The sequence below is a fragment of the Lagopus leucura genome, unplaced genomic scaffold (genome assembly GCF_019238085.1).
Source record: "Lagopus leucura isolate 7727_CA_CO unplaced genomic scaffold, USGS_WTPT01 Super-Scaffold_100015, whole genome shotgun sequence".
NCBI classification, from domain to species: Eukaryota; Metazoa; Chordata; class Aves; order Galliformes; family Phasianidae; genus Lagopus; species Lagopus leucura.
The window spans coordinates 10,257,488-10,284,122 of record NW_024962269.1 but is presented as its reverse complement, the minus strand read 5'-3'; the positions used below and the strand labels follow the sequence as shown (position 1 = coordinate 10,284,122).

At 50.2% G+C, this 26,635-nt stretch overlaps 2 protein-coding genes across 3 annotated transcripts in view; one reads left to right on the top strand and one right to left on the bottom strand.

Moving 5' to 3' along the window:
- FANCI (FA complementation group I) overlaps positions 1 to 17,973 on the top strand; it is a 23,740-nt gene extending 5,767 nt beyond the window's left edge. For both annotated transcript variants that reach the window (XM_042875809.1, XM_042875810.1), the window contains 26 exons: positions 306 to 486; positions 908 to 995; positions 1,506 to 1,636; positions 2,300 to 2,370; positions 3,281 to 3,395; positions 3,755 to 3,877; positions 4,961 to 5,029; positions 6,224 to 6,325; positions 7,138 to 7,320; positions 7,417 to 7,538; positions 7,924 to 8,088; positions 8,708 to 8,887; positions 9,622 to 9,785; positions 10,184 to 10,260; positions 10,717 to 10,833; positions 11,664 to 11,715; positions 12,294 to 12,421; positions 12,557 to 12,625; positions 12,740 to 12,827; positions 13,130 to 13,314; positions 13,900 to 13,956; positions 14,037 to 14,096; positions 14,463 to 14,549; positions 15,239 to 15,334; positions 16,215 to 16,340; positions 17,028 to 17,973. In XM_042875809.1, coding sequence (XP_042731743.1) covers positions 306 to 486; positions 908 to 995; positions 1,506 to 1,636; positions 2,300 to 2,370; positions 3,281 to 3,395; positions 3,755 to 3,877; positions 4,961 to 5,029; positions 6,224 to 6,325; positions 7,138 to 7,320; positions 7,417 to 7,538; positions 7,924 to 8,088; positions 8,708 to 8,887; positions 9,622 to 9,785; positions 10,184 to 10,260; positions 10,717 to 10,833; positions 11,664 to 11,715; positions 12,294 to 12,421; positions 12,557 to 12,625; positions 12,740 to 12,827; positions 13,130 to 13,314; positions 13,900 to 13,956; positions 14,037 to 14,096; positions 14,463 to 14,549; positions 15,239 to 15,334; positions 16,215 to 16,340; positions 17,028 to 17,093 — 2,902 coding nt within the window. In that variant the 3' untranslated portion in view covers positions 17,094 to 17,973. The remainder of the gene's footprint in view (positions 1 to 305; positions 487 to 907; positions 996 to 1,505; positions 1,637 to 2,299; positions 2,371 to 3,280; positions 3,396 to 3,754; positions 3,878 to 4,960; positions 5,030 to 6,223; positions 6,326 to 7,137; positions 7,321 to 7,416; positions 7,539 to 7,923; positions 8,089 to 8,707; positions 8,888 to 9,621; positions 9,786 to 10,183; positions 10,261 to 10,716; positions 10,834 to 11,663; positions 11,716 to 12,293; positions 12,422 to 12,556; positions 12,626 to 12,739; positions 12,828 to 13,129; positions 13,315 to 13,899; positions 13,957 to 14,036; positions 14,097 to 14,462; positions 14,550 to 15,238; positions 15,335 to 16,214; positions 16,341 to 17,027) is intronic.
- POLG (DNA polymerase gamma, catalytic subunit) lies at positions 16,719 to 26,635 on the bottom strand. The gene is made up of 23 exons (XM_042875811.1): positions 26,597 to 26,635; positions 25,627 to 26,233; positions 25,368 to 25,548; positions 24,883 to 25,050; positions 24,198 to 24,344; positions 23,945 to 24,024; positions 23,630 to 23,812; positions 23,423 to 23,562; positions 23,226 to 23,349; positions 22,933 to 23,157; positions 22,719 to 22,836; positions 22,564 to 22,632; positions 22,317 to 22,436; positions 22,034 to 22,194; positions 21,888 to 21,941; positions 21,702 to 21,819; positions 21,479 to 21,614; positions 21,158 to 21,404; positions 20,957 to 21,079; positions 20,584 to 20,755; positions 20,117 to 20,325; positions 18,650 to 18,810; positions 16,719 to 17,546 (listed from the first exon to the last, which is right to left on the bottom strand). The coding sequence occupies exons 2-23, from the start codon at positions 26,202 to 26,204 to the stop codon at positions 17,485 to 17,487; spliced, it is 3,576 nt and encodes a 1,191-aa protein (XP_042731745.1). The 5' UTR covers positions 26,205 to 26,233; positions 26,597 to 26,635; the 3' UTR covers positions 16,719 to 17,484.

The window sequence follows — 26,635 nt, the reverse complement described above, 5'->3', positions numbered from 1 at the left end:
GGCTCACTTTTGGGTGAGATCTGAGTGCAAACCACTCCCCATAAGAAGCAGACGTGTGGACTGGGTCGGAAGTCTGATGGTTGGAGAACCAGGAATGCAAAACACGAGGGCTGAGCACCTGCCCCTCAGCATGAAGACAACCACGAGTTTGAGAGGGATGGCATTTTCCCTGGTGCTAACAAACGTCTCTCAGTGCTGTTTTGGATCTGGAACGACTGTGGAAGATTTTACTATAGACTGGTCTAATCTAAACGTTTCCTGTGACTAAGCTGCTGCTTTCCTGCTCTGTTTAATGTTTTCCTCAGTGCATTTGGCTGGGACCATGTTACTCAGGGACTGGTAGAGCTCGGCTTCAGCCTAATGGAATCATATGAACCAAAAAAATGCTTTGGAGGGAAAACTGCTGAGACCAACTTGGGCCTTTCAAAAATGCCAGCACAGCAGGCTTGCAAACTGGGAGCGAGTATCCTGCTGGAAACATTTAAGGTAGTGTATGGTTTGGAGAGCTTTTTTTCTGGGCAAGGCTATTCTCATTTTCTCTTTGTAAATGGTATCAAACCCTTGCCAGAGTTATCCACATGAGTTCTGTACAAACAGTACAAGATTTAGTCTCTGTTTTGCCTTTGTCCAGCAGGAAGAGATCATCTTCATAAGGACCCAACCCTAATCTATTCCATCTGCTATGATACGTGTGTAATCCATATTATACAAGGGAAACTGCATATGAGGTAGAGAAGGTCAGAGATACAAAGAAAATGTGGTAGAGGTGGGATTGAAACTAGAATCTTCACTGAAGGGGTAAATTTAGATTTGGCTTTGCATTGCCCTGGACGGGACCTGTGCTCCGATATACAGGAATATCTTAAACTTACGTAGGTTTTGATTTTATTGTTCTTTCTCATTTCAGGTCCATGAGCCCATCAGAAGTGATATTCTTGAGCAAGTCCTGAACAGAGTCCTCACAAAAGCAGCATCTCCTGTCAGCCACTTCATAGGTAAAAGTAAAGAGAGAAACGTGTGCAGCTCTGACACTTCTGTGTGTGACTTCTCGGAACCTCAGCTCCCACAGAAGTGACTTGAAGCCAAGACCATCAGTTGTTCCTTCATTTTATTGAGCTGTCAGCTGTCTCAAATCACCTTGCATTTGTCGCAGGTGAAAAATGTGTTTCCAGGCAGTTGCCATGGAATAACTGACGCACAGCAGTCGGCGGCCGTCAGTTCCTAGCCTTACCTTCCTCGTCATCCTTGGGTGGGTGCCTGGGAGTCCCTGGGGCTGCAGGGATGCCTATGCTGAATCCTCTTCTCTTATACCTCAGTGCCCTCTGGTGGGGCGAGGCCCTGCAGCTGGGCTGTGAGTATGCATGCTGTGCTTCGTGCCTGCAGTAGAACTCAGCTTATCGATGCTCATCCTGTTATAACCCTACAGAAGTACTTTGCTCTCTTCCCTAATAAAGGCTGTTCTAGCTGCTTGACAGAAGCTGCTCCTCTTGTTTTATTTTTTTCAGACTTGCTGTCCAATATTGTCGTGTCTGCTCCTCTTGTGCTTCAGAACTCATCCTCCAGAGTCACAGAGACCTTTGACAATTTGTCCTTTCTGCCCATTGACACAGTGCAAGGGCTCCTCCGGGCAGTACAGGTAAGGCTTTGCATTTCTTCCTAAGTATCCTTGTTAGCTTAGTTCCAGTGGTAGCTTTAGGCCACAATTATATGCATGATCTAATAATCCTTCTTGCAAAATAAGCCTTAATACTCTGCTGTATGTTGTTCAGTGTGGCGTAGAACTGTTCTTCAAGCTTGGGTTTGCATATGCCCTCAAGCAAAAAAGAAAAAAGCAAACCATATGGTGTGGTCTGGAATGGTGCTGGATCTGCTCTGTGCTGACCTTTCATCTGGAAGATGCCCAGATGCTACACTGTGGAAAACTCAGTATATGGTGTTCAGCTGAACAGCTTTAGCTGTCAGTGTTGATTTTTCTGCCTAAGCTCCATGTCAGTATTTCTCTCTACCTGAGCTGAGGTATTGCCCTGGAGTTCAACTTCTACCTGCTTCGTCCACTCCGGGGATGACAGTTCTTTCCCAAACCCTTGCCCTTTGTTCTCACTAGCTGCCAAGGTATCCTGCTGCTGCATCTCTCCAGGTTTAATTTTTATGTTATTTTAAAATATTTTGGTTTCCCTGCTGTACTGACGACAGTATTAAAAATGAAGGGCCAGATGGACCTGAGGAAGATGAGCTCATAGGCCCCCAGGGTTTGGCATGCCACAGTGTTTTTCTCTCCAAAGTATGTGTTCCTTTCCAGCCCCTGCTCAAAGTCAGCATGTCGGTGAGGGACTCCCTGATACTTGTTCTCCAGAAAGCTATCTTTTCCAGGTAAGATGGAGAGAGGGGATTCTTTGAATTTGCATTTTTTTGGAGCAGAAATACTTTCTGTGTGTTTTGGCTGAGTGTATTCTTCCTGTACTCTTCCTGTAACTTGATAGTGGCACCTGTCCCTTCAGCCTGGGACTGTGATACAGTCACAGCTGTTCCCATGAGACACAAATCCCAGCCCCCGGATGAGCAATGTTTGGAAATTCAGAAAGCTGTTGGGAACTCCAAATAAGAATGCAGAATTAAAACCACTTCTAATACTCAACTGAGTGCCTCCAGATGCTGCAGAGAGTTTAGATGGGGCCGCTGACTCAGAGGGAAGGTGGCATCTCAGCATTCTGATCTCTTACAAAACGGCAGAGAAACAGGCTTGTTGTCTTGGTAATGCTTTGAGCAACACGTCCTGCTGTCTTCATAATGCTGTGATCACAGGCTGAGTTCTGTGGGGCGATGGCTGTCTGATTATGAAAACAGAATTCATAATTGAGCACTGTTATTTAAGGCGAGGAAGTTGGTCTTTGGGAAAGATCTGGGATTTCAGTGAGCAAAGCGAAACGCCAGCTTTTTGTAAGGAACCTTGCAGTTCTGGGAAGAGCTCTGGGAGATGCTCCCGTTTAGGCTTTCAAGGGGTGTTTAATGCTTGAGTCTTGATCTGGGGCTCTCCTTCAGTTTGAGCACTGTCAGGGCAGAAAAAGAGAAGGAATGCTGTGACTGTAGAGCAAAGGAGTTCCCAGCAAACAACCAAACTCTTAAGTGCTTGGGGCTGAGTTGCTCTCTGGGGGAGTGCCACTGGGCCCAATCACACTGCTTGTGTGAACGGTTTTTCATTACTGAGTTGTTCTTGTATTTCCTTTTGAACTTCTTGCTTCCTTTTTTCCTCATGTTTCTCTTTTCTCTCACTGACTCACAGGCAGCTCGATGCTCGTAAAGCTGCAGTTGCTGGTTTTTTGCTTCTGTTAAGAAATTTTAAGATTCTGGGCAGCTTGACTTCTTCCCAGTGCAGCCAGGCCATTGGTGCCACTCAGGTAAGTGCTGTCCTACAGTCTCCAGTGCAGACATGTGAAACAGTCTCCTTTCAGGATACAGTTTGAAACAACTCAGAGTGGTGTGTTTCCCCAGAATGGAGATCTATCTGGGGAAAGGGTTAATCCTGGAAGCAGAGCTTTTGGAAATGCAACATGCAAATTGAAAATAGTCATTATATCTTATAGTACCAGCGTTCTGTGGAGCATTCACACTGCTCTGTGGTGGTGATACAGAGCCTGGCAGCATGCTGAGGACTTTTTCAGTGGTTGTTTAGAGGTCAGGCCCCTTATCACCTTGCTTCTGTTCTGTGATACTTGAGAACTGCAACCAGTGTAATGTGACTAATATTCCCTCTCAGGTCCAGGCAGATGTTCATGCCTGCTATAATTCTGCAGCTAATGAGGCCTTCTGCCTTGAAATCCTGGGCAGCCTGAGGCGATGTCTGAGCCAGCAAGCAGATGTCCGACTCATGTTGTATGAGGTAAACATGGTTGTTCAGCCTCCTTTTAAACAGCTAACAGCAGTTTTGTAGTCTGGTTCTACTGTAGTCCCAGGTAAATAACGATCTCATGGTTGTGGAAAGCCATGCATTGTCTCACTTATGTTCTTTGTGGGATACATGCTTGTCCCAGGAACTGTAACATTTCTTGCAGCCCTTCTGCTTCGCTTTCTTTTGGATCATTACAGGCCCTAAGACGTGCCAGCATGTTTTCTTTGGTACATTGCTTAAGAGTTAAAATGTGTCAGTAACTCTCTTCCTGTGGTGTGGCCTAGGAAATGGGAAAGGTGTTTGTTGCTCAATGGGGAGCAGTGTTACAGGTGCTGGCTAGAAACAGCGTTGCTGAATGTGAATGGGCTCCAAATAAAGTCCTGACTGGAGAATACAGGGAAAGTTGCTTGAACTTTGATCAGGGATCTATCCTCTCTCCCCTCCTTTCATAGCTTTCTACTAATGCCTCTTAGATTCTGGATTCTTAGAAGGGCCTAATCTAAAGAGTAATTTGTGGGTGCACGTCTGAGCTCCAGAGCTAATTGTGGGATACTAGTCTGAGGAAAGAAACACTGTTTAGACCAGGGAAATTTTGTTTCCTTCTTGGCTTGGTTGGACTGACCTTTTGTAAGCTGCCAGTTTTGGGTATGGCACAGGGCTTGAACTTGCCTTATCTATCCACTGAGGTTTTTCATTCGAAAGGATTTTTGCCTCCTGCAGCTTCCCCACTGACTTGTTTGGCCTTTGAAGCAGGATTTCACAGTTTGAAGTTGGATCTAGTGCTGGTGTTAAATAGCAGTGAAAGTCACTCTGGGCTCGATGCCACTGCTGCTAGGGAGATACAGCTTGTGAGAGAGCTCCTGCAAGGAAATTCACGCTCATTCTGATTCATACCTTCTTTCTGTGAAGCCTATGCTTTGCCAGGTATGGGGTTTTACACTGAGCACATTGTTTCTTGCTCATAGCTACTTGCAGTGCCAAAGGGTCGTTACTATCTTGTGATGCAAACTTATTATGCATATGGCTCATTTTCTTTCTCATGTAAGCCAAGTTGTCCTTCCTTCCTGTCTTCAGGGTTTTTATGATGTCCTACGCAGGAACTCCCAGCTGGCCAGCTCTATAATGGAAACTCTTCTGTCCCAGGTAAGGTACTACCCCGTGACATGGCTGCAGAAACACTAAGAATTAAGCACAGAGACCAGTATAGCAAGCATTTAGGTTAAATATTAGGAAAATAGTTCTGCCACACACTTGAAAGATGAGTAAATGCTGTGGTACCTATACAGGGAGCTGCTTGAATCCCTGCTATGTTGGGAGTGCTGACTAGGTAAACGTCTAGAAACTGATGGAAGAGAAAAGATCTCTTGGAACCTTTTCCAAGCCTTGACGCTTCTTGCTGCATCTCAGAACCAGTGCCTGGAGAAGTGCTTTATGTGTTCCTTGTTCTTTAGCAGTCCACAACAGTTAGCCTCCCATACATCCCCAAGGATGTGTAATCATTATCACTGTCTTCCCGTAGGGAGAGTACCCAAATCCTTGTAGGATCTGGAAGGATTAACTCATCCACCAACAGCGTTGCTCATGGCAACGACACAATCACATTTTCTCAATCCATTGGACAGGCTGTGCTTTCTTTGCAACAAGTAATTTTCTTCACTTTAATCATCCGAAGTTCTTGCTGGCTAATTCTCACTTTCCCATGTCAGTATAGGGTCTGGGAAGGGAACAAGAACAGGGCCTAGCCAGCTTTGGAGTAGCAGAGGGCTGTTAATGGGAATTTGGTGCAAACATATTATATCATCATTATGTAAAACTTCCCCTATTTGATTTGAATCCTATATCAGTATAGTTGGAGCATGTCTCCTTTACGTGCTGAGCCAGATGGCCAGCATGATCCTTCACAGGTTTGTTTTAGCTCCAAGTGTAGCCTCCCTTGCTGCCTGAGTCCTTAGGCCAGGAGGCTGCATCATACCAAGCATTCAGTATGGGGGCTGGGCAACAGGGACTATTAACTCTCTTCACTGTATAAAGGATGGATAACACTGCAGGTGAAACAAGTGATGCTGCACGTTGAAACAGCACAAGTGATCAGATAGGTTTATTTCAGTGCAGTGACCTGGCCTTCTGGCTGAGAGGCACATGAGCACCTGAAGAAAGAATTTTAATTACTAGTAGAGCAGATGATGTGGCCCAGTTGCGTATGTGGTCCCATTATCATGGTGCTAGTTTTCCTTTTGTAGGATTGAGCACAAAGATGATTGTGTTCTGTATTCAAACAACTCAAGAGGCTCAGTTACTAAGGAACTGGTTATTTTTATTCCTTGTTTTTTGTGTCAGATAAAGCAATACTACTTGCCCCAGCCAGACCTCCTGCCTCCACTGAAACTTGAGGGATGTATAATGGCTCAAGGAGATCAAATCTTTTTGCAAGAACCTCTGGTAAGAGCAATATTGGGTGGCCGCAATCGCAACATCTTCTGTTTCATAGGAATTTAGTTGTGCTGCTACATGAGCTGAATATCTTGTGCTTCTTCATGCTCTTCTAGCTTGGAGCAATTCTTTTAATGACAGAGCTGGGCATGTTACTTGTCTGAGGCTATATATTAGAGCTCCACTATCAAAGTGGTTTGGGGTTCCTGTGTGCAAAAAGCACTGATACCGTAGTTTTGTTATCCTCTGAGCTACTGTTGCTTTTCCTCTTTGAACATAATTCCACATGAAATAATTGTGCACTGTGTGTAAGTGGAGGGAAGAGTCTGACCTTGATCTTGCTCTTTCAATAATGTTGCAGATGAGATCTCAATTCACAGGATTTCCAAGGGAACAAAATCCAATTCACTTTTTTGTGTTTCCCTAAGGAAGCTTCCATGCAGTGTTCCAGTTCCACATCCAGAGAAGGGAGCGTGCACTTCATCTAGAGTGAGGGCCCTTTTGGAAATTCCCTTTCTGTCTCCTTCAGCAGTTAGAGCACCTGGGTTGCCAGGGGCAGTGGAAGATAAACCTGTGCATCCCGTGTAGGCCAGCTCCTGCAGACAGCATTGTCTGAAGCTAGAAACAGGTAGCTGTGTGTAGGATTACAGAAAGCTTCTCTGGGGAGTTAGGCATATTGTCAAAACAGACATGAACCTTTGAAGGCATCGATGGCTCTTCACATCACTGTGGCACTCTGTCCTGTGACGTTGAACAGCCTGTCCTCATCTGCCAGTGACCTCTGTTTAGAAGGCTGAATGTGACTTGGCTGCTTCCTTCAGGCCCATCTGCTCTGCTGCATCCAGCACTGTTTAGCCTGGTATAAGAGCACTGTGCATCTATGCAAAGGAGCTGAAGACGAGGAGGAGGAGGAGGAGGAGGTGGGATTTGAGCAAAACTTTGAAGAGATGCTAGAATCTGTCACACGACGGATGATCAAGAGTGAGCTGGAAGACTTTGAACTGGTAAATCAGATTTTCAGTTTGACTCAGTGGAAGAAGACACTGAGTTCTCATCAGGTTTTGAAAAGATTTTGTTCACTTATTTCCTTCACCTCTTAGGATAAATCAGCAGATTTTTCTCCATCTTCTGGTGTTGGTGTAAAGAATAACATCTATGCCATCCAGGTGATGGGAATTTGCGAGGTCTTGATTGAGTACAATTTCAACACAGGGAATTTCAGGTAAAACATCTGATCTTACCCTCTAGCACTAGGAGTGCTTCTGTGCTGTGACTTGCTGTTCAGAGTGCAAGACACAGGTTCCTTGCAAGCTATAACAGTCCCAGTACAGAGTTAGAATGATGCTTTCTGAACGTATGTGCCTTGTGACACAAACATGGACAGAACCTTGGGAGCGTCTTTCTTTTGAATGCCATGTGCTGTGGGAGGTGTGAGATGATGTCTTGTAGAAGGGCAGGTCAAGGAGGAATGATGGGGGAGGTAGGGAGGTGTCATGTCACGGTTTTATCCCTTAAAAAAGTGTCAGTGTATAGTTTAGCAGCTGAAACTTCAAATTAGAAACTCAAAGACCGGAGTTTCTCTACTAATGCTTTCTACTTTACTGCAGTAAGAACAAATTTGAAGATGTCCTAGGCCTGTTCACATGTTACAACAAACTCTCAGAAATCTTGAAGGAGAAAGCTGGAAAGAACAAATCTACCTTGGGCAACAAAATTGCACGGAGTTTCCTCTCTATGGCTTTTGTGTCTACTCTGCTCACAGCTCTGTTCAGGTGAGAGGAGCTTTCACAGCTGGAGTAGCTTTAAGGCCTACTCACAAGCTGCTTTTGTGCTGTCTGCATGCTGACTGTCTTCTGCACTGTATGCACAGTACAGATGTTTTAATTTCTGTACAGTGCATGCCTGAGAACAGCAGGTACTGCGTGAGCAGCATCATAGTCCAGGCTGTGAAACTATGGTCCTGACAAAGCTTTCCCAGACCTTGCTTATGACTTGTAATAGTTAGGAGAATTTCTGTTCTTCCAGTTGTGGGGCTGGAAGTTGTGGGGCTTCTTACCAGTGTTTGAGCTCCAGCCTTCTACAAAACAGGGCCGGATATCACTTTGAATCATGCCTGTTGGTGTCTCTGGAAGTGCTGACTGTCCTCAAAGGGTTTTTTCTCTGTCCTCAAAGGGTCTTTTCCACCTTGGTTTTAGCTGGTGATTTCTTATGCAAATGCATATTTAGATTTTGAATTGGCAAACGGAAAGCAAGCACTAGATGTGCAGAGTTGCTCTTGTAGCGTGTTGCACGTGATTTGAAGCCTGGTGTGAAGAGATGAAGTGCTGATGAGCCATCCGTGTGCTTTATCAGTGCATCCTCAAGTCCCTGACGGCGCTCTTGATCCTTCAGGGACAATGCCCAAAGCCACGAGGAGAGCCTGGCAGTTCTGCGCTCCAGCACGGAGTTCTTGCGCTATGCTGTCAGTGTGGCACTACAGAAGGTGCAGCAGCTGGAGGAGACGGGACAGACTGACGGCCCGGATGGACAAAACCCTGACAAGATGTTTCAGAACCTGTGCAAAATCACACGGTGAGTCACTGTGGCACATGAAGGTATCAGCCCTAAAAAGTAGCATTGCATTTGGGGATCAGAAACTATTTTTGTTGCAGTCATTAGAACCATATGCAAGGTACATGTTTGCATGATTGGACGTGGAAATAGAACAAGATCACCTACGCAGCAGAGAGCTAACGAGAAGAAAGGAGAAGGAACAAAAAAGGGAAGAAACATGCACAGGGGAGCAGGAAGATGTTTACCTACAAATAAAAGTGTCGTCTTTGAACCAACCAATTTTACTTTCTTCAAAGCTGCTCACTTTGCTTTGCCTGACTTTGCCTTTCCGATTTTATTTATATAGAACTGTATAGAAACTGCTGACATTTCACAAATTCAAGCTGCCAAGAGATGAGCTCTTTTTTTTGACAGATTTGATGCCAGTGGTCAGTGTCTGGGTAGGCTCCAAGATAGAAAGAAAACTGTGAAAGAAATGAGTCCATAAAGATGGAGTTGAAATGGAATTGGAAGTTCCCTTTGGCATGTGGGAAGGATGAAGTTATTTAGCTGTGCAGGAAGAAAGCAGTAGATATTTTGTTCACATCAAACCCCATTCTTCTTACAAGCGAATCTTTTTCTTCTTCTTTCTTAAAGGAAAAAGAACTTCCATTTAGTTATATTAAAAATATGAACCTAAGAGTAGAGTGTGTGATCAGCCCTTTCTCGCTCTTGCACTGTGCATCGTGATTTTGACTCCTCCCATCCTGCAGGGTTCTGCTTTGGAGGTACACTTCAATTCCCACTGCTGTTGAAGAGTCAGGGAAGAAGAAGGGCAAAAGCATTTCCCTGCTGTGCTTGGAAGGCTTGCTGCGGATCTTCAACACCATGCAGCAGCTGTACACTGCTAGGATCCCCCAGTTTCTACAGGCCCTGGGTAGGCACGTGGTGTCATTCTGTTCTGGTCTCTAGCCTTTGTGTTCTAGCCCATGCATGTTCTTTATTCATAAACAGCTAGAGGGGTCCAGTCTCTGTCCCTCAGTAGCAAGAGGGGCTTAGCAGCCATGCATTTTCATCCCAGAAGCTAGTTCTGGAGATATATGTTTACCTGTTCTTAGTCTATCAGCAGAAGGACAGTTGGAGTCAGATATAGGTCAACTGTAGCCCTCTTCTATTCAAGATTTGCCTCTGACATGTTTTTGTGCTCACTAAGGTTTTGCAGCCTGTGCTCCTTCCCTAGCTGTGAGCAGTTGCAGTTCTTCCCAGTTTTGGAAATAAATCCTGTGTTCTGCTCTTGGCATTTAGCTCTTTTCTGCACCTCTCTGTCTGTGCCAGATATTACTGATGGTGACGCAGAAGAAGCGGATATTAATGTCACAGAGAAAGCTGCCTTCCAGATCCGACAGTTTCAGGTAAGTACCACTGTGTGCTGCAAATGTTCCAAAGCACTGGTAATTCTGGCAGCAAATGCTGTTAGTTCTCTATTTCTTGACCACAGAATATAGTGTGCAGTAGCAACTCTGCTGCTCTGACTCACTGGCTGTTCAGAAAAGTTTTTGATCCTTAGGGAAAGCTTATTTGGGGCAGTTTGCAGAGCAGGATTGAGATGTACGTACAGTTAGAGAGCTGTAGGGTCCTGTAATGCTGCATAAAACATACTTGACTGAATTGAATGTGCTCCTCTGTGTAAGCACTCATAACAAAGAACAGCACATGTTCTTTAGAAGTGTCCTCTATTTTTAATATTCTGTCATTCTTGAATGTTTCCAATTCCTTTATTTGCTGAAGCTTCTGGCTGTTTGCATCTTAATATGGCCCTGCAAGAAACATGCATACTTATGGACTCTGTCCCTCCTTTCCATGATCAGAGGTCTCTGGTGAACCAGCTCAGTAGCTCTGAAGATGACTTCAACTCCAAGGAAACACAGTTACTCATCACAATTCTCTCCACTTTGTCCAAACTCCTGGACCCAGGCTCTCAGCAGGTAATTCACAGCCTTCTCAGGGTGTGGAGGGGTGTGTAGTAACCAGAGGTGTGGAAAGAGCATTAGCAGATGGGAGTGATATCTGAGAGCTTTGATGTGTGTGTGCTGCCTTCTCTTGCAGACTAGACCATGTTAAAATTACAGTTTTGATAAGTTGTCAAACATTATCTTGTCAAATGCCTGCAAGAACAGTGAAGAACAAGTTGCCTTCCCACACCCCCTCCTGCATATTCTGATGTTACTTTTGGGCACCTGGAGTCTGAACCATTTGTTCTCCTGAGCAGGGACTCCTAGCAGAGCCTGGATGCGGTGTTGTTTCCACGTGGGAATAAAGCCAAAATAGGCCAGCAGATCTGTGACCAGTCCAAATACAGCTCTTCAGAAAGGGCTGGCTCAGTGCCTAGCTCATTGCATGCAGGAGGAACTTGTGAAAGTAAAGACTAAAGGTGCCCCAGTTTTACAGACTAGAGACTGCACTAAAAGTGTGCCAGAAGTCTGGTGCCATCACTTAGATTAAATGGGGCTGTTACTCCGTCCAAGGGAACACGGAGCATTGCTGTGGACTGGATCCCAGCTTTTCAGTTGTTTGTAGCTTAAGTGTTCTTTGCAAACATAACAGAGTATGGCTGAACACCCTTCTGCCTGAAGGGGACTCTGCAGGTCTGTCTTTGCTGTGTGTGATTCATTATTTTGAATGATTCTTTTAGGTCTTTTCCAACCTTAGTGATTCTATGATTCTATGATTCTATGATTTGGGTTTGTTTTGTTTTTGAGTAATCCTGTGCTTTGAATTCAGTTTCCAAGCCGTATCTTTTTCTCCCCTTATACAGTTCCTTCAGTTCCTTACTTGGACAGTCAAAATTTGCAAAGAAAATGCTCTAGGTATGTAAGCTTTGAGGGGTACGTGCAGATGTGATGTGTCACACGTGATAGTGGACTCTTGAATGCTCTGCTGTGGCGTCTGTCCTGTTCTCACCTCTTTGTTGCAGATACATTTGGGTACATTCAGGTCCCATTTGGTGGCAGATTGCCATGACTGCAGTTATTACCATGGCTATTAGGAAAGAAACTCCATCTCTATAAATATTAACAAAAGAGAGGCCACTTGGCTTTTTACTCTTGTTATTCAGATCTCTTGCTCAATTTTGTATTTATACACTGCAAAAACATTACTCTTGATGTATCTTGTTCATACTGTTATTGCTTCTGGTCACCGTTTTGCTATGAGCTGGGGGCTCCAGTGTGCTGCATTCCCCCTTGTAATATTATATGCAATGCCCATTGTTGTAACTGAAGGATTTTGATTAGAATTTTCATCTACCTTGTATCACTTCTGAGAGCGTAGACTGTTAAACCCATACTGAATCTGAGGCTTTACCTCACTGGGTGTCTGATGTTCCTGAATAGCTAAGGGAATTCTGCACCTACTAACACCCTGCTTTGTTTTCTCTTCCCTACAGAGGATCTCTCTTGCTGTAAGGGTTTGCTGACTTTGCTTTTTAGTCTCCATGTTCTGTACAAGAGTCCTGTCAGTCTGCTGCGTGAACTTGCACAAGATATCCATGCTTGCCTGGGAGACATAGATCAGGTGAGATGCAGAGTCCACAGCAGCTTAACTGGCATCACTTAGTGCTGTCACAGCAACATTGATTTCATCTCTGAAGCAAAACGTGTGGCGGCAGCTGACGTTTTGCTCACCAGAATTTTTCTCTCCCTCCACCAGGATGTAGAAATAGAGAGTCGCTCCCATTTTGCCATAGTGAACGTGAAGACTGCAGCCCCTACTGTCTGTGTGAGTCAAAACTGTGCATGAAACAAGCAGCTGCTCTTGCACAAGTGGCTTAGAGATTCCCGTTGTGCCAAACTCCTCCAACAACTTGTTTTGTTACTGCTGTTTCTGTTTCAGCTGCTGGTTCTGGGGCAGGCAGATAAGGTCCTTGAAGAGGTGGACTGGCTTATCAAGAGGCTTACCATTCTGGGATCAGACACATCAGGTAATAGAAGTGGCCCACTCTTACTGTTACACCTTTGTCAAAGACAGCTAAAGATAACGAGCAAAATGATATTTTGGGACTTTAAGGTGGTGTCATTTGAGGGTAGGTTAAGCCCTCCCTTCAACTGGTTCCACATCAGCAGTGTAAGGCAGCGAGTTGTCACAGGACTCCTCCAGTGACTATTCTCCCTGTGCCATGCTGTTGCTATGCACACCTGACAAAAGATGGTCTTTTGTGTCTCCCACCTGTGTAACTGAGCTCATTAGACGTGCATTCATGTGGTATTCATCTCTTTCTTCTAGAAGACTCGACTCAGGCATCAAACCAAACCCAGGCTCTGGAGAAAGGTGTGATTCTGCAGCTGGGAACTCTGCTGACAGTTTTTCATGAGCTGGTGCAGACAGCACTTCCTGCAGGGAGCTGTGTAGACTCACTGCTGAGAAGCCTCAGCAAGACATACACAATCCTCACCTCCCTCATCAAGCATGTGAGTGAAGCTCTGCTGGCAGTGGAATGGCTGGGATCTAATAACTTTTTCCACATCTGCAACAGCAAGCTCACAGTGACCCCTGGCAGCAGCTACACTTAGGACTGGGCTGTTGATCTCTTGTATAAGATGAGTCTTTTTTCTGCTGCCTTTCATGTGCTCATTTTCGTGACCTTCCTACAGTAGCTGCAGCTATACCAGAGGAGATAAAGGAAAGTTCTTCTCAAGCTGACTTTGGCTCTGCTTGGTTTTGACTGGTTCCAGTGCCTCTTTTAGATTCTTCAGTGTGCAACTATGTTCCACAGTGAACAATGTCAGCAGTGTTCTCGTGGTGCTCAGCACTCCTGCCCTTCCCACTCACTCCCACCCAAGGCTTGAAGCGTTGGTTCTGGGCCAGTGGGGACGGGAGATCAGGACATGGGAGCTAGTGCCTCTGCACAAGGGGTCTCCTCGTGCTTTCTCAGCACTCCTCCCTTAATTGGTCACTGGTAATTCTGTGAGCTGCTTTGAGCCCTTGCCTGGAAACACAGGCTACAGGATGGGAACAGTGCATCTAGAAGAGACTCACTCCTGTTTTCTTTGCAGTACATCCAAGCTTGCCGCAGCACCTCAAATGCAGTTCCAGGGAGGCTGGAAAAGCTGGTGAGTGTGAGCAAATTACTGCAGGACATGGCTCATTGCCTTCAGCTGGGAGTAATCCCAGCCTCTCTGCTTCTTTGCAGGTGAAGCTCTCAGGTTCCCACTTGACCCCACAGTGTTACTCATTCATTACTTACGTACAGGTAAGACATAAATTAACCGTGGCAAAATCGCACTGAAGTCTGTCTGATGCTGAGTGGTGAATCAGGTGCAGTGCTTGGGCACCTTTTGAGATCACTGATCTTCTTGACATGACTATAGCTGAAGATCTTTCAGTACCATTGGGACCAAGCATGTTGATTTCTGTTAGAGCAGGGGAGGAAGAATGTTTGGGGAAGTCTTTTTTTTTTTCTCTCTTTTATTTTTTTTTTAAATCCCACCCCCTTTTGTGTTCATGTGGGTTTTTTGGATGAAGTTCACATGTTAGCTGGCCAGAACAAAGACTTCTGTGGCTTTATTTAGCTGGTCTTTCTTCCCTGCTTACCCTATCTCTTGGTTTCCTTCTTCAGAACATCCATAGTGAGAGCTTAAGCTTTGCAGAAGAGAAGAAAAAGAAGAAGAAAGAAGATGAAACTGCTGCAGTCTCCACAGTCATGGTGAGATTGACTGAAGTCTAGTAGGACATGGGCTAGGCTTGAAAGCTTGAGATCCATACCTCAAGGCTCATTTTACCTGGTGGCTTCTTAGACATCACCAGTGACACACTGGCATTTGGGACTCTAAGTAAAAATCTGTTTTTTTTTTCAACCTGAACTTCAGAGAGAAGTTTCAGAACAACGGAAATAAAAAGCTTTACCAAACTCCAGCTAAAGCTCACAGGGATGAAACAAAGGTGTAAAGTCTGATTTGTTTGTATCACCTGGTTGTTTTATATTTGGAGTAAGCTATGAAGTGACAGCTCATCGCTGTCAAACATAGACTTGGAGGGCCTTTGCAGACAGGTTTTTCTCGGGCTGTCAGACACATCAGGGCTGTGGAATGTATAACTACAATACTTGGAAGAGCCTTGCTGCAGAACGGTTCCAGGAGGCCTTTTAAACCCAGAAACAAAGTGGGCTGGCAAGGCTCACTGGGGCAGGCTACTGAAGGTAGGTTTCTAAACTGGGGAATGACTGGTTTCTGTCACACTACACCATCATCGGACTGTGGGGGAATCTAAGCTGCTGATACAAACATAGGGACTGCATTGTGCCATAGCTGGGACACTTGTTGCTGATGACTGTACAAGAGAATCTTAAGGCTGTTCACTTCAAATCTGGCTCTTGCCTTCTTTTCCACATTTCAGGCTAAAGTGCTTCGGGAGACCAAGCCAATCCCAAACCTGATTTTTGCTATAGAGCAATATGAGAAGTTCCTTATCCATCTTTCCAAGAAATCAAAGGTAATATAAAGCAGAGGTTTTCTGTGACCTGAACTCAGTGGGATGGTATTATCGTGGCATGGTGCAGAGCTACTGCCGTTTCACCTTGAAAAAACAAGATCAGATTGCTGCTCAGATTAGGAAAATGTAGGGGCCTCATCTCTCTTTCAGCCTTTTCTCCTCACCCACCACTACCAGATTGCTGCTATCAGGGAGACAGCAGGTGGCATTGGTAGTACTGAGTGAGCATAAATTTAAGCTCCTAATTCCAGCTTTCCTCCCCCCGCTCTCCCCAGCACAGCTCTTAAATGGGAGAGAGATGTACCATGAGGTATTATGAGTCAGAATCTAGCTGGTAACATTTGGCTCTTGTGAAGACAATGGGCTACTGCATTTCATAGGGATAGGTGCTTTTTTCACCTACTTCTTGCTTCGTTCTTACATCATTATTGTGATGACTTTGTCCTAGTGCAGTGCAGAGGACTAGACAGAATAGGAAACTAAGGCTATAGAATGGTTTAGGTTGTAGGGGACTTTGAAGATCATGTAGCTCCAAACCCCTGCCATGGGCAGGATTGCCACCACCCAGTCAGGCTGACCAGGGCCCCAACCCGGCTTTGAATGTCTCTAAGGATGGGGTCCCCACAACCTCTCTGAGAAACCCAGTCCCAGTGCCTCACCATCTGAGTAAAAAAAATTCTTCCTACCATCTAACCTCAGTCTCCCCTTTTAGCTCAAAGCTATTTGCCCTTGTTCTATCACTACTGGACTGTGTACAAAGTCATTCCTCCCACTGCCTGTAAGCTCCCTTCCAATGCTGAAAGGCTGCAATAAGGTCTCTTCTCCAAGCTCTTTTCTTATGCCATGATGCTCTGCCCCTGGTTTCGCTTTGGTGCTGCAGGTGAACTTGATGCAATACATGAAGCTCAGCACCTCCCGGGACTTCCGCATCAACGCATCCATGCTGGACAGCGTGCTGCAAGAGCACAACACAGAGGATGCTGAAAATGAGCCAGACAACAACCAGGTGAGAACTCCTTTACATGATGGGTTTCCCCTCTTGTGCTGCCAGGTATGTGGGTCTGCTATTTAGCTAAGAGTAATTTTAGGAGAGTTTGTCTCACCTGGGTTAATCCTTGAATGCTAAGCTGACAGGAGTGAGTGAACAGGACTGAAGACCCCTATGGTTCAGCTCTTCACCTTTTTAATGATCTTTATGTCTGTGTACCAGTTGTCTCTGTCTCTGGTCTTAGAGGACTGAGACAGTTTAAGGCCCTGGTGTTTGAGTCAGCAAGCAGAGGACTGTCATCATTACCTCTGAGGACCCACTGCTGCTATCCTTTAGCAGACAGTGCTGGAGAAGGCAGCACAACCTGTGCTGGACAAAAAACAGACCGCTCTTTGCTGATTGTCCAAGTGTTTATTGGTGCTTCTGTCCGTATTTCCCTGAGTGTAATCACCAAGCTGAAATGCAGCACTGCACAACCACTCCCTGTCTTGTGCCATTTGTAAGCTGGGCTCTGAGTTGCAGCAGAAATTAACAGGGTGCTTGGGGAAAGCTTCAGGGGGTGAGAGGAGGCCGAGATTTCAGGTCATTTGTGCTCAGGAGAAGAGAGTGCTAAATCCTGTTCTGTACATCTAGTTTCTTGAAGTAAGCCTTCACTGGACTACTCACACAAACATTCACACTCAGTACTCTTAACTCTCTCTCCAGTCCAGCACAGCAGAGCAGCCAGATGAAAACCAGGAACCCCAAAAGAAAAGAAGGCGAAAAAAATAAAACCTGTGGTTGCCAATTGCTGCCACCTCCTTCTACAGTGTGTGTGTGCTGTGGCAGCCTCACCTTGGTCTTGGAGAACTGCATGTACAGAGAGAATTGATTGTCTCTCCTGCCAAGTACTCAAGACTTCTTTCTTCATCCCCCTGGCTGTGCAAGCAGTGACTCTGTCAGGCGTCTCAGGTTTTAAAGCTGGCTGCTGCCCATTCAAATATGCAAGTTCTGCCATTCAAATGTGCTGCTATGGAAATCTTCCTCAGGAACATCCTTTTCTTACCGAGAGAAGGAAGCGGCACAACCAGGATCGGTCCCTGCCACGTGTGTGCTTCTGCAAGGACAGCCAGGCTCCTGGGTGCTCTCTGGACAACTTGCACATTCTGACACTCTCACGTTATCACTTCTTCTCCAGTGACCCTTTGGTTATTTCAATTATCTGATATATATCCAGTGCTTCTCCTGGAAGACAATGGGACAATCGGTTCCTTGTGTTCTGCAGTATACTTAAAGACTGTACAGCATCAGAGTAAGAGAGTAACAGCCCCTCTTTGCTTTTGGTATGGAGCATGTAGCAAGTATGGGGCAAGAAGCCTTAAATTTATTCAAACTTCTGTTTTGTGCAGTGCTGGCAGTGTAAAAACAGCACCAGGAGGAAACTGGAAACAAGGACTGTTCTCCCTTGAAGCTTGCTGCTGTGCATAGCTCCTAAGGAGACAGGTGACAGCTTCCTCTGGAGAGCCAGCAGCAGGGGCTGCATTAAGCTTCTGCTGACCCTGATGCCTTGCACTTGTTTAATTTGCTTTGCTACTGACCCAACAGGTATTTTTTCCACAGGCACGCTTTGCCTGTAAAACTCTTAATAAAGGTTGCCTAAGGGTGAAGTGTCTGATGTTGTTCAGTGAGGTTCTTAGCTGCCAAAACATTGCTGTGTATTGACAAGGTGCTATTTAAAGCAGCTCCCAGCCAACAATTAAATGCGCGTTTGCAGCAGTTAGAAGGTTATGCTGAGTACAGATAGGAACTAGTGTAAGCCTTGGGATTGGTGGGGGAGAACACAGCAGTGCTAAGGCTGAAACCTGCAGCAGGGGCAGCCCCCTGAACACAGCTGTGCTGAGCTGAGGGGGGGAGGAGGAAAAGCACTGAAGGCTGGGAATGGCTGGGCCTGGAGGGCAAAACATAGGAGCCTCTAGAGGCACCTCATTTCAGAGAAAACAAACAATTCAATCTTGGGCTGTATTTAAAAGACTACAGGAAGGCTCATCTCTCCTCTGAGCAACACAAAGCAAACTTGTGGGGGGGTGACCAAGCCAGGCCCTGATTTCTTTAGCAGAAATACTGGTGGTGGCAGCACAAACTGTTCAAGCAGTGAGAAAGGAGAGGACTGAGAAGCTGGCACCAGGGGGAGCGGGTGCCTTGCAGGGGTGCAAGGCTGCTGAGGCAGGGCAGCTATGGGGTTTGCGAGGTACCTCCAATGGTGGATGAGCCCTTGGGGAACAGCTCCACTTCCATCAGAGGAGGGGCTCGCTGTTACAGGGGATGCAGCTCCAACAGCCACTGCTCACCTCGAGGAATGCCATATTTCTTCTCCATGCCAGTTGGGTTTGATGGAGTCACACAGTTCATGGTCACCTCCTTCCTTAAGCACCGGTCAATGTCCACAGCGCTGAAGAAAGCCACGGACTGCGGCAGATCCTGAAGGCCCAGCTTGTAGGCAAACATGCACCTGGAAGCACAAGAGAGCACGCGGGGCAGTGCTACACATCACACCCAGCTCTGTCACACCTGCACTGCAGCACACACGATATCACACGCCTGCAGGGAACAACCGAAACGTCACATCACAGCCCGAGGAGCAGAACCCCAAAGGCAGCGCCCCACTGGAAAGCAAACCAGAGGCAGTGCCTTAGACTGAAAACTCCTTGCCACGACCTTCCTTTCACTGCAAACACCCATCGCTTTCTGCCAGGACAGAACCGTGTGCCCTTTTTGTGAAAGGAAGAAGCCAGCTACTGCTGAAAAGTTACAGCAAACCCGCTAACTTCTCTCACGCTCAGCCAGTCCTCCCGTTCCTGCACGCAGGGGCTTTGATCCGCCGCAGGTTGGGCTGGAACAAAGGCAGCTTCACAAAACATTGGGCAGCCGCTGTTGCAGATTACTTTGCACCCATGTCAATCAGCGGCTGCAAGACAAAGTGCTTTGTAACTACTGGGTAGCAGAAGGGTCAAGGATTGCCAAAGTGGATGTGGGAGGAACAGAGTAACAGTACGTTCAGCCTCCTAGGAAGAAAGGACCAACCCAGCCCTTTACTTCTGGCTAATCCTCCCACGCAGAGCAGATGTTGGATTTTCCCAGCAGGAAGCCCTGTGCCTGCAATAGCTGGTATAAAGGCACAAACATCAGGGCGTCTTCTCCTGCTGCGCACGCTGCCTGGGCACAGAAAGGCTGTTTGCTGTATCCTTACCTCAGCCCGCGAGAAAATAGCTCTGCTTTGGCCAACTCCTGTATAAACCAAATACCGTAAAGCACTGGGAAGGGGATTTCACAAAGCTGCCTGAGCTGGAGCCAGAGCAAAAGGATCCCCGGGGGTGTGAGGGCAGGAGGGCTCCAGGCTGAGCTTAACCCAGCAGGCACGGGCCAGGAAGGCAGCAGGGCTGCTGCTAAAGGGGCACAGAGCTGCACCTCTCACTGCCGGCCCCAAAAGCAGGGAGAGAAGAGGGGAAGCCAGCCTGATTCCCAACAGCTCATTTAAACATGTGGCAGCTGCTGCCACACGATGGCCATGTAGGCAGGAGATGCGCTCACAGCCCCTCCACAGCAAGGATGGAGCTGCTGCCCTGCACCTCTTGCCAACAGATTATCCCTGGAAGCCAAAGCTCCACGCACAGCCATCAGAGCTGCAAATAAAGGAGGTGCACTCTAGGGCTGCCGTGCCTCCTCTAAGCAGAGAAAACCTGCCCTGTGCCACCCTGCCCACCCTCCCTTTGCCGTCACGCTGTCTCACACAGGAGATGCCCGTCCCCACCTCTCACCGTGTGAGCAGGTTGGTGATCTGCAGGGCCAGTGCTGCCCGGTAGCGGTCCTGCTCCTGCACCAGGTAGCGCACCTCGTCGTGGATGCTGATGCAGAAGCGCCCGTTTATGTCGTACTCCTCGAAGAGCCACTTCATGGAGACCAGCATGAGGTGCAGGTAGTCAACGGCTGAGCTCTGCACCACCCAGTTCACCCTGCTGGTTAGAAACTGGGGAAGGAAACACAGAGAAATGCTAGGAGAGTGTCCAAGGAGTATTCCTGTTACAAGGGAGGGGGCTGGTGAAGCAGTGTTGCTGGGTTTCCTTGATGGTACACAAAGAAAAGGAGCACGGGACCCACCACCAATGGGTTCTGTCTGCAGGTCCATGTGCCTGCGTGGTTCTCTGCCCTGAGAAGGGCTGGATTTGGGGTTGCTATTTCAGACAAGCAGTGCGAGCAGCTCAGCACCACAGAGCCACATTCTTACCTCCCCTTTGGCCACTGCAGGCTCCAGAGCCCTGCTGATATGGCAGCCCAGCACCGGGGTCTGCGGCGAGGCAGACAGGGCGATGCTCTCCAGCTTGTTGAACATTTCGGACTCGGTGCCTCCAGCCCACATTCGGTGAGCCACCACGTCCCACTTCTTCTTTCTTCGGGACCTATGGGAGCAGAGGGAAGGCTGCTGAAAAGTGTGGGACAAGTCCTCAACACTCTCTTTGGGGCTGGGGCAGTCAGATGATCCCTGCAGCGTTCTGCTGGGAGAGACTGGAGGAGCCCCCAGACCAAACTGGGGTGCATCTAAGAGCGGGGCTGCAGGGGAAGCCGTGCCACAAGCACCCACTGGGGTCAGAACATCTCACTTTCTCATGGCTTCTCTCTGGATCTTCTGCACATCCTGGGCCGACACCGTACCATCTTCTGCTCTATCCACAGCCAGCTCCAGCTCCTTCACCAGCCACTCGCCCTCCTCGCTGAGATGAAACCTGGAGGAGAACAGCACCCGGCTCAGGGTAACGCATGCCCAGGAGGCAGCCAGGACTCACCCCACAGGCAGCACCCACCTCCGGATGCCCTTCGTGACAGCGTACATCTGCTGTGCCTTCTCACGCGCCTGCTGCTGCGTCAGCCGGTGGTTGAACTGCATCAGCAGCCGCTCGGCGAAGGGCTGCCCGGCCCCGTAGATGCGCCCATAGTTGAAGACCTTGGCATGCTCCCGGCTGATGCCCACCGTGGCGGCTGTCTTGCTATGCAAGTCGGTTCCGTCGCTCTTCTTCCCTTGCAGGGTCATCCAGCCAAAGGCCGTGCACCCTGCAGCGGGGAGGAAGGGGTCAAGCACAGCACAGGGATGGCGTTACAGCGCCCAAAGACACAGCCTTGCTCACCATGCATGCCGGCAAAGTGAGCCTCGCCCAGGACCGCCGCTATCCACAGCTCCTGGGAGTCCACATCTGCACCCACCAGAGAGTAGCCAGGTGGCACCTGGACCATGGCCTTCAGCTCGCTGCCCACACGGTCAGCCTGCAGCACACGGCGCCCGGCTCAGCACACCCCACGTGCTGCACCACAGCCCACAGCCCTAGCCCCGCTGCCTGCACGTAGCCCTACCCGGGCGTTGCTGGCTGTCAGCCACGTGGGCTCCACAGCCCGACGGGTGATGGTGCCCGCGGTCACCACCTGCGGCAGGATGGCCCCGTAATCCTCCTCCTCGTTGTAGGCCGGGTGCCTGTTGCATGGGCACAGGGTGAGCACGGGCCCTACGGGCTCCCCCAGCCCGGCCGTCTCGCTCTGTACCTGGTCACCACGCGGGGCAGCTCCCCCTTCTTCAACCAAACGACCACCTGGGAACTGAGGGATACACAACAACACAGCACGCTGTCTGCGCAGCCCACAGGGCACAATGCAGCCCCAGCCACAGGGATTCAAGGCACCAGGCTGACCTGACCCGTTTGTGAGCGTTCCTCCAGAAGGACACCATCTTGTTGATCTCCAGGGCTCTGGTCCCATGGGTGCGGCCCACAGCAGCCCGCAGCGTGCCGTCCTCCATGCGGGGCAGGAAGTCCTTGGCAAAGGGGCTCCCCACGTTGTTCTCATTGCCGTCCTTCAGCAGCAAGGAGATGCCAGGGTTCAACGCAACGCAGCCCCACACACTCTCCAACCTCAGCTGGGAACACCTCTGCCATCACCCCGTGGGGCGAGGGAGCAGGGATAGCTCCAACTTGCCTTGTGGGGCAGCTTGAAGAACCAACATCCAGGAACATTGACATCATTGTAGGGGCCGTTGCCGTAGTGGAACGAGGGCTGGCTGCTCTCCTCCATCAGTTCTGGCAGCCCGTCCTCATCCTGCAAGTGGCAGCGTGAGGTGATGCCGGGCACGGTGTCCCTGTGCTCTGCTGGGAACCCCCAGCACAGAGGGATCACGGAAACAGGATCAGATTCACCACTGCATCCCACAAGGAACTCTGCTTACCTGCATCTGGCCCTGCTCTGCCCTGCCCTGCCGCTCCATGTCCAGCTCCAGCTGGCTCAGCTCCTCCACCTGCGGCACAGAGCGGGGCAGCTCACATAACCATTCCCAGCCTTGATTATGGGGTATTTCCTCATCCCAGACCCCACACCACACACCTTCTGCCACATGCTGCTACCCTCCAGCACCATCAGCTCATCCTCCACGCCGATCTCTTCTGGGGGTTGCTCCTGGCCCCTCTGCAGGCAGTGCTGCCGATACAGTCGCTCGATCGCCCTGCCAGGGCACAGAGCTCAACCAAATGCTGCAGCTGAGCCCCTTACAGAGCTCCGTATCCCAGCTATAGACTCTCCATCCCCTGCGCTCCCTTACCTGTGTGGGCAGACAGGCCCCTCCGGCTCTGCGGAGGCTGCAGGCAGGTTGTCCTGCCGCCCTGGCACCAAGTAGCCCCAGCCATGCTTCTCCGAGTAGTGCAGGGGGAAGCCATCCCAGGCCAGGCGCATCAGCTTTGGGGTCACCCGCATCTGCAGGCTGATGAGGCTGGGCCCCGGCACCCAGCCCTCCTCCTCCAGGCGCAGGCACAACTTGCGGTACCAGCTGTGGGGCACGGCTGCGGGTCAGGGAGCAGGGAGCAGCCACTGGGTGCCCCGCTGTCCTCAACTCACCCTGGGTGGCCCGGGAGGTGCTGCAGCCTCTTGGGCTGCAGTGTGACCGTCTCCTTCAGGCGTTCCAGGCAGGTGTGACTCTCGGGGGCTCTCAGCTCCTCCTCCTCACTGGGGGGACCGGGGTCTGACAGCACAGGGGGCTGAGCATCCCCCCAGCCCATCGCCCTGCAAGCACTGCAGCATCCCTCCATGCTCACCTTCCTGCCACTCCTGAGCAGATCCCGTCTCCGAGGCTTCGCTGTTTATTTTCTGATCTTTCCTCCTCTTTGGGGGTTTCTTCTGTTTAAACTCCTGCGTGTCCCACTCCAGATCCCAGAGCCAGGGGTCCTCCTTGTACCTGTGGACACACTGTTGCTCTCCCCCTGCAACCAGTGCTCAGCCTGGTCCCGTGCCTCTCCCCATACCTGTCCTCGTGCAGCAGCTGGCAGGCATCGTTGGCCAGGTTCATCAAGGACTTTTTCATCTCCTTCTGGAGCTCTTCATAGGTGCCCTGAGCATCATCCAGGTACCTCCTCCAGTTGCCGTTGACTGGCAGGTAGGCCACCCCCATCTCCAGCATCCCAGCAAATGTCACGGGGTGGGGGCACCTGGAGTCCAAAGCCAGAGGTTGGGAATTGGGCACCTCCTGGAGGGGAGCTGCCCTACAAGAACCAGCCCACACCCAATGTGAGCATGCCTTGCATTCATGACTTCACCCAGCCCCCTCTAGCCCCTCTCACCTCTCCATGAAGAGTGGCAGCTGCTCCTGAAACACCTCATGGGTGGCCCGGACATCGCTGGCACAGTATGACATCAGCTCCTGGGAACACAGCATGTCACCAGCACAGGGAGAAGCCACAGAGCCCAGCACAGCTTCACCCGTACACACAAATCCTTCGCAATAGGTACCAGCCATGCACCAAAGGGAGAAAAAAAAACACCAACAAAAGCTGTTTCCTGCTCCATTGCCATCCCAAGCACCACTGCCCATACCTGGAAGTTATTCCTGACATCAGCCATGGTCCCCTTAACAAACAGCTCTCGTGCCTCCTTCTGCAGCGGTTCCCCTCCCACATACAGGGCATGCACATCTGCCAGGTTGTTGATGCTGCTGACGTGCACCCAGTCCCACGAAGAGACCTGCAGCAGGCAACAGTGGAGGCAGAGCCCAGCCCCGCAGCCAAGGGAGCAGCGGGTAAAGGATTAAGGGATGGTCATCCCATCCCATCCTATTCAATCCTACTTTCATCCATTCCATCCTATTCCATCCCACTTTGTTCTACCATATTCCATTCCATCCCATCCAGTTCAATTCCACTCCACCTCATCTCATTCCATTGCATCCCACCAATTCCATCCCATTCCAACAAGCTCTTTTCTATTCCATCCTATTCTCTTCCATTCCATTGCATCCTTTCCTACTCCTTTCCATTCTATCTTTCTCCATCCAACTCCACTCCACTCCATTCGGTTCTGTTCCACCCCACCCCATCCCATTCCATTTTATCTTATTCCATTTCTTCTCACTCCATTTCACCTCATTCTGACCCATTCCATTCTATCCTATTCTATCTTTCCCATCCCCTGCCCACTTTCTCTGGAAGCCACTGGGAGCGATTCATGCAGCAGAGCCACTCCTAAGCTGCAGGGAGCAGCTGGGGCTCAGCTTCATACTCACCGCCGGCCCCTCAGCTTTGTTGCGTGTTTTCTTCATGTGCTGCCTGACCTGTTGCAGCCCCTTCCTCTTGCCATGCTTGGCAGCCATCCAGAGGCTGCGCTGGAAACCCGTCAGCCCCGAGATGGCCATGTGCATGCTCATGGTGTCCAGGAAACGCACCCGGGAGCCCTGCAGGGAGACAGCAGTCATAACCCAGGATGTGCTGAGGGACAAATGTGCTGGACACAGGCTGCCCTGAGCTGCAGGTGCCCCAGACCAGGTCAGATGGGACCCCAGGCAGCCTGAGCTGGTGGGGACACCCAGCCTGTGGCAGGAGAGTGGGCTTTAAGGTCCCTTCCAACCCACACCATTTTATTGCTCTGTGATACAGGCAGCGAGGCACAGCACAAAGCATCACCATGCAGCTCACCTGGCGCCAGCTTCTGCACAGCCCCAGCACCACGCGGGAGCAAAGCAGCCGAAGCAGCACGGCCACGTGCACTCACCTGGACGAGGTACTGCTCCCTGATGAAGGCGCGGTCGAAAGCCACGTTGTGCCCCACCACCACCCTCTCACCACCCTCCTGCTGCCTGCCGGTCCCCTCCAGGGGCACGAGGTCGTGCAGCGCCAGGCGGGGGCCCCACGAATAACGCTGCTCCAGCAGGCGCCGGCTGCACCACGAGTACCTGCGGCACGGGGCACGCGGTCAGCGCCCTGCACCGCACCGGCGGCGGGAGGGAGGGGGGAACGCACGGCTGGCTCACCACGCGTGCGGGGACACCGCCACGGCCATGGTCGGGCACTGCCCGGCGGCCACGCACACCTCCACGTCCAGCACCAACGCGCGCTCCCGCGGGCACTCCACCGCCTGGGGCCGCCCGTCGGGGCCGTAACGCGTCCAGCCCTGCTGCTCGGCCCAGCTTTGGGGAACGGGGGGCAGGCGGCAGCGCAGCAGCTCCTCGGCCGCCTCCAGGTAGGGCAGGCTCTGCTTCTGCGCCAGGCGGCGGAAATGCTCGTCGATGTCGGCGCCGTACATGCGGGGCAAACGCAAACTCACGTCGGGCAGCGATGGGCCGTGCCGGCCCCACAAGCCGTGCTGCCGCAGGTGTTCGATGCTGCGCCGCACGGCCTCCTCCGAGTGCTGCACGCTCGCCCCGCGGAAGATCTGCTCGTGGAGGTTACGGGACAGCATCTGGATGTGCAGCGGGTTCACGCGGCGCTCGCCGCGCTCCGAGGGCTCGGCCTCGTCGCCGCGTGGCTGCGGGCGGTGGGCGGAGGGGCCGGAGCACGGCCGGGAGGAGGCGCGGCACGGCGCTGAGCCTCGGCGGAGAGCGCGGAGCATCGCGGTGCTGCTGAACGGGGGGGGTCCTCCTGTCAGGGGAGAGCGGCAGTGAGGGGAAGGGTTTGCGGAGAGAGCCTCAACCGGCGCTGCTAAAAGCAACACCTTGCAGGTGTGCGGCGTGCCGGGATGCGCAGCTGAGCTGCACCGCGCTCTCAAAGCATGCAACACTCCTGCAAGGCACGCACCGCATCTGCATGTATGCAACACCCCTGCAAAGCATGCAATACCCCTGAAGGACACGCAAAGCATTCTACACCTCTGCACGCGTACAACACTCCTGCGAGGCATGCAACACCCCCACAAGCGCGCTCTACGGCTCTGCACGCGCCCCCAAAACTCCGCACCTCCCGTTCCCCGAGCCGTGCAGCCCCACACTTCCCCCACGCGCCCACCTGCCCCCAGTCCAGCTCACAGCGCGCTGCAACGCGGAG